Source organism: Gavialis gangeticus, unplaced genomic scaffold (genome assembly GCF_001723915.1).
Source record: "Gavialis gangeticus isolate Ggan-Ray unplaced genomic scaffold, GavGan_comp1, whole genome shotgun sequence".
NCBI lineage: Eukaryota > Metazoa > Chordata > Crocodylia > Gavialidae > Gavialis > Gavialis gangeticus.
In genome coordinates, this window is record NW_017729032.1 from 217,413,471 (window position 1) to 217,420,165 (window position 6,695).

Below are 6,695 nucleotides of genomic sequence, written 5' to 3' on the forward strand. Positions count from 1 at the left end.
TATTTAATCCACTGCAACGCACAGGTAGACACTGACAGGGCTGGCTGGGGCATGAGGGTGCTTCAGTGCACAGCTGCCTGCCAGCCAGCCCCACATTGTAGCACCCTCATGCCCAAGCAGCACCTCCACAGCATGCTAAACTGGGTCAGAGCAGCCCCAGGCTGGCAGTTTGACTCTCAGTGCTCCCTGCTAGTCAGGCTACTCCACTCCAGCTCAGTGTGCTGTGGTCCTGGGTGCACATGCAAAAACAGCACCTGGGAACAAACTCTGGAGTGAAGTGTGCCGGAATTTATTTGGCTGTATTAACTACGTGTATAAATGTGCCATAAGGTGCAAGTACACGCTGCTTCTGCCCATTCCAACATTACTTTTACTTTGAAAATTGTTGTTTGTTTCTATTTGTAAGAAGTATTTAAGCCCTTGTATTTTGTATAGCTATCTTTTCATCAACTGTAAGGTATTAAATACATTTAGATGATATGCCATCTTACTTCTAATTAAGTTAGGAAATCACAAATGACATTATTTTGGAGTTCCATATGGTAAAATTAATATACCACTTGCCATGAATAGCTGAGAATAAAAACAGAAAAACAATACTATGCAGACACCTTGTAGTAGGAAAAGAACTTACTGTCCAAGTATGGAATAAAACAACAACATGTAGCTGAAGTAAATACTTTGGATCCTGTGAAACCCTGCACCATTGCTTTATAGTTCTCATGCTCATCAGTAAAATACTCTGATAGATCACAAAATAGATGTGTGATATTTGAACATTCTTCAGCAATCTGAAATTCTCCACTTCTGACAAAACAAAACAAAAAATGAAGAAGGAATAAATAATACAAAAGTGGTGCAGAGGAAAGGTCAATTATAAGGTTTGCATATAATTGCTTATCTGTCTCACAGAGCAACGCCATTCTTCCTGCAGGTTAAAAGCAAGGTAAAGTAGGCCCTTTGGCTCCAGGATCTTTTGATGCTAGGCCCTCTTCTCAAGACATTGTGTCCCCACTTCTCTATTTCAGCTGATGTGGTCAAGCTTCTTTATGATCATATAGATCCTCTTTGAGTAAATAAAGGTTTGCTTTTTCTCCCCATGCATAAATTTGTTCCAGGAATTAAAGTGTACTTGTACAAGTATGTTCAAACAGCAAATCATATCCTAAAACCCAATTCTTCTTCACTATGGATCTTATGAATACAAATTTCATAAGATCTATTTGGACAAGAAAACAGGCAGAATATTCTGACTATAAAATAACAAAAAGTTCTGCATACTATAGGAAAGGAAACAAACCTGAAACTTGAGTACTTCACTCGATAGTATGTTGGCACTGTTGTATTATTTCCAGCTTTCCATGATAAAATGTGCTGGAAATTCCGAGATGTCATCTTCACGTTGAACTGCGGGTTTATCATAGATGCTTCTAACAGAAAAAGGAAGTTACTAAAGTTAAAAAGCCATGGAGAAGGAAAGCAAATGCAAACTTCCAGCCATAAGTCAAGGAAGTTGAAGAAAGAACAATTTGAATTCACACGGTTCATTGCACTGGAGGCACAAACCCTTGTGGCTGTCCTGTTAGAGATAACCCATATTTTTCTTTCTTTAACATGCACAGTGAACCAGGACAATAGGAAAGGATACCTGACACAAGCATACAGCTCTTTTGAACTATTTCAGCCTAGAAATAGATGCTGCTGAATGCAGCAATTCAGCTATACCACGATGTGTCATGGCACAGTTGATTCACTTCATTCAGTGAAACACACATTGCACTTTTGTCCTGCCCTTCATGGTCCAGGACAGGGACAACATGATCTCCCCACTTTCCCAGACCCACACAATGGGTCTGGGCCAGTGGGGAAAAGTGTTTCCCTGCTCATCCAGCCCCATGTGGCTGGTTAGTCAGGTGAATATCTGGTGTCCCTTGCTGCCCCAGACCCACGGGGCTGGCTGAGCAAGGAAAGCACCACAAGGTAAAAGATATCTGCTGCAATGAAGTGGCAGTCTATTGCTACTTTTTTGCATCACAGATTTTCCTGTCATGTGGTGCAACAATAAGTAAGGATGTCTATTTGCTCCACATTTGTACCACCTTAAAAAATGTTAAGGTGGCACGAATGAGAATTCAGATGATATCTGTTCTTACCTTCAGGGATTTTGTTTGAAATAAAGTAAACATTCTTACCAGGCCAGCTGTATGAAGTAGTAGACAGAATGCCAATGTACACTGGGAATGAAGATACATATTAATTAGAGAAATGGTGTAACTTTCTATGAGAAATAAAGAGTTCTTATTAATTTATTGTAGGTGATATTACTTCTGTTCTGTACCACGTATAAACTGGTCATCTTGCCTTCCAGATTGCACCAGTTGTCTTCTGGATGAAAAAAAACTGGAAATGTTATCTTTCTGTATCAAATGTTTTCCATTATCATCAGTGAGAAAGGGTTCAGCTACCTCTCATGTTTTTATAAGGTGGATCCCACTCGTATCAAAACACTATAGGAGGCTAGATGTACACCTTGGAGGCTAGATGTACACCTTGCTGGGGTTGTTTGACCCCAGTACACTTTCCTGCCATGGCAGGGGGTCGGACTAGAGTATCTCCTCAGGTCCCTTCCGACCCTAGAAACTATAACAAAGCCAACACTGAATGCGGCTGAGATGGAAGTGTTTGCCCCTACAAGAGATATTCAAATGCTTTTCTCTTACTTCTCCCATTCTCCTTTGCCTTCATTTCCTCTCTTTCAAATTCCCCCATGTGGGATGATACCAACCAAATGCCATTACTTGGGGGAATGTCTTATCACAGAAACACAGAAATTTCGGGCTGGAAACGACCTCAGGAGGTCATCTAGTCCAACCCTGTGCTCAAAGACAGGACCAGCCTTATGTGGATCACACCAGCCAAAGTGAGAGCTCTTGCATTCTGATCCAAGTAGGCTCAGGGAGCCAGTCACACTAATTCTGATCTCCCCCCAATAGTGTTCCACATCTGGGTTCCTGCTGCTGAAAAAGAGCATAAATCCTTCTACGATGGATCTGAATCATATCGGGAGAAAAAAACCCAACACCTCCTAATCAGTTCAGAAAAGATTTGGAAAAAGATTCAGAAGGCAGTCTTTTAGGGGAACAGAAACTGAGAAGAGGGAAGGGGACCCGGGGGGGGGGGGGAGAGACTGACATCTGTAGCTGGCCAGTGACTGATCTTTCCCTGAGTCCCCTTCCATTTACAGTGCTCTGCGGCAGGGACGTAGAAAGAGCATACAAGCCTCTGTCTGCAGCCTTTCTGTCTCTTTTGTTAGCTGTTTCTGCCTGAGCACCAGCATCTGAAACGCACTGGACTGGCTTGACTTCCTAGTCAGTCTCCTGCTAGTTTCTGTTCTGGGAAAGGACTGGATACAGCTTACTAACTAGAATCCCTCTACTTATTCCTATCCAATCCATTTCTTTCAACTTATTCTTTTCCCCAAAACCTCTTATTTGTTCTTGGTTTTGTTTCTCACACACTTTTTAAAAAGAAAGCTGTGTTTTCCCTGGCAATGTAATCCATCGCTGTGCAGGAAAGCACATACATTACACACACTCACACACACACACAAAGAGAAGAAGAGATATTACTATTATTAATTACACACACATACACAACACAGAAGTAGTCAGACACTTGAGGGAGGAGCTGTGCAAGGCAGGGCCGCAGGTAGCTTTTCACTTCACCTCTGACATCTGGAGCAGCCAGGGTGGAGATTGCGCCTACTTCTCTCTCACAGGGCACTGGTGCAATCAGTCAGGCTGTTGGTAGGCTCTCCTTCAAGCCAAAGTGATTGATGAGTCCCACACGGCAAGGGAGATCATGGTGGCCATGAACCGTATGGTGCAGGGGTGGCTTGTTGGGCAGGGCAAGCTCACTTACGGGTTCCTGGTCACTGACAACGGGGCCAATATGGTCAAAGCAGTCTATAATGCCAACTTTGTTGGCATCCAATGTGTGGCACACAAGCTGAACCTTATAGTGAGGTATGCCTTGAAGGGGGACAGGGCTGCTGGTGATGGCGCCGTCACTACCACCTAGCTGATTTCAAAAGGCAGGAAGGTGGAGGGCTACTTCCATTGCACCATCAAAGGGGGGAAAAATGCTACGGGAGAAACAGGCAGAGCTGAGCATCCTGCAGCACAAAATCATGCAGGATGTGGACTTACAATCATAAAATCAATGAGTCGGAAGTGTAGGAATAAATTTAGTCGGCTTGTGGCCTCCCTGACTAGAAAAACAGACAGAGACCAGAAGTGCTGATACTGCTTATTTCAGTTATATGTTTTGAGATAAAAAAAAAAATCCTGCGTGTCTTATTTCCCTGTGAACAGATGTCCAATTAAGTAAACTTGTTTTATTTTTTCCAAGGTTGTATTTTTTTTCCTCTTTATCTGTCTTAAGTATAAAAATGCTTGAAAAACTTACAGAGGGGGAGGATTCCTTTGAAACAGACAAGTGGGCGATTCCCCTTGCTGTACGAAATCCTCCCTGTGATCACTGTATAGCCCTAAATAAAGAAAAGCTGGCTGTCAGTTCTGATTCAACCACAGTGCCAAGTTTGATTTCTTCCACAGAAGGGACCTAGACAGATCATCGAGTCTGACCCCCTGCCATGGGCAGGAAGGAGCACTGCGGGTGGGAGGGGTCATAAGACCCCAGCCAGGTGCCTATCCAGTCTCCTCTTGAAGATTTCCAGGGAAGGTGAGAGCACCACCTCTCTGGGAAGCCTATTCCAGGCTCTGGCCACCCTTACAGTGAAGTTCTTCCTAATATCTAACCTAAACCTATCCTCCCTCAGCTTGTGGCCATTGTTCCTGGTGACTCCAAGGGGGCCCCTGGTGAACAGACTTTCCCCGAGTCCCTGCTGCTGGCCCCTGATAAGGTTGTAGGCGGCCACAAGATCCCCCCTCAGTCTCCTCTTGCGGAGACTGAAGAGATTCAGGTCCCTCAGCCTCTTCTCATAGGGCTGGCCACGAAGGACCCCAATCATACGAGTGGCCTCCTCTGGACCCTCTCCAGGTTCTCCACGTCCCTCTTGAAGTGCGGCGCCCAGAACTGGACACAGTACTCCAGCTGCAGCCTGACCAGCACCGCATAGAGGGGGAGCAAGACCTCTCTGGACCTGTTAATGACACCCCTGTTGATGCATGAGAGGGTGCAGTTGGCTCTGCCTATTGCTTTCTCGAATTGGTGACTCATATTCATCCTGGAGTCAATCATGACTCCAAGATCCCTCTCTACCTCTGTGCTGCTGAGAGGGTCAGCCCCTAACCTATAACCATAATGCTGGTTCCCTCTCCCCAGGTGCAGCACTCTGCACTTGTCCTTGTTGAACCGCATCCTGTTCAGGTCTGCCCACTTCTCTAACCTATCCAGGTCTGCCTGGATGCGGTCCCTGCCTGCCAGTGTATTCACTTTACCCCACAGCTTGGTGTCATCAGTGAACTTGAACAGGGTGCTCTCTACACCCTTGTCCAGGTCACTAATCAAGATGTTGAACAGCACTGGCCCAAGGACTGAGCCCTGGGGGACTCCGCTACCCACACCCTCCCAGGTTGACATCGACCCGTCCACCACCACCTTGGTGGAACTACTGATGCTGGAAAGGCTGGTGGAGCAACACAAGGCCATCCATGAGATGGCCTTGCTCAGGGAGACTGGAATCAGTGGCATGGAATACGGCCTCCTTAACAAAGAAGCAAGGAATACCATTTCCCAGATCTTGGCATTCCTCAAGCCCTTCCTCAAGACCACCAAGACCCTCAGCGCTGGTGATGCCCTCCTTTAGCCAGGTGATCCCGATAGTAAGGGAACTTGAGAACCAAACAGAGAAGTTCCAGGGGATCAATGTTCCTGGCTGGGGCAAGCTGCTGTCACCAGAAGTGCAGGCACTAGTGAGGTGGCTGAAGGAGGGCATCAGGAAACAGCAGGATCTGTTGCAGTCTAGTAGGGTCCACATGCTGGCGGACATGTGTGACCTGAGGGTGAAGGGGAGCATGTGCACTGGCAGCACCAAAACCCTCAATCACTGGGCAGAGGTTCTGGTGAACAGAGTCAGGGAGGCAGAAAGGCAGAGGTGAGGGGACGTGGAAGGGGGGGGATCCACTTTCCTGTGCAAGCACTCCCAGCACGGGCACCAGCCAGTCTCCTCCACACCAGCCGCTGCCAATGTGGGCCAAGGACATGGCTTCAATGTTGGGGTCCAGACGCACCAGACCCCAGTCTTGGGCAGATAGTGCCTAGGCTTTGGTGGCTACCTATCTCGCTGAGGACATGAAGCCGCTGGACTGCGATCCCTTGGCCTATCAGGCAACCCACAGCCAGATGTGGCAGGATCTGGCCACAGTTGCCCAGGAACACTTGTCCTGCCCACTGACCAGTGTTCCAAGTGAAAGGGTGTTCAGCATTGCTGGGGATATTGTGACACCCCACCACACCTGCTTGGATCCTGGTTTGGTGGAGCAGCTGGTGTTCCTCAAGGTGAACCTCCTGCTGCTGGGGTTCCCCAAGCTCCACCTGCAGATGAAGCAAAAGTCACCCTCTTCGCTTCATCCACATCTATTTCTTTTTTTTCCCCAAACCATTTAAGACCCCCTCTCAGAGCTGGAGATGACACTCACTGCAACACCAGCCAGCAGGGGAAGAACATGTCC

At 46.8% G+C, this 6,695-nt stretch overlaps 1 protein-coding gene across 7 annotated transcripts in view; it reads right to left on the minus strand.

The window, feature by feature from the left end:
• The window catches only part of IFNAR2 (interferon alpha and beta receptor subunit 2), a 38,819-nt gene that overhangs the window by 10,093 nt on the left and 22,031 nt on the right, over nt 1-6,695 (minus strand). For 6 of the 7 annotated variants that reach the window (XM_019525177.1, XM_019525175.1, XM_019525179.1 and 3 more), the window contains 3 exons: nt 2,193-2,234; nt 1,301-1,430; nt 635-807 (listed from right to left, as the gene is read on the minus strand). In XM_019525177.1, the coding sequence (XP_019380722.1) occupies nt 635-807; nt 1,301-1,430; nt 2,193-2,234 (345 nt within the window). The remainder of the gene's footprint in view (nt 1-634; nt 808-1,300; nt 1,431-2,192; nt 2,235-6,695) is intronic. The other variant, XM_019525181.1, reaches the window with a different exon arrangement.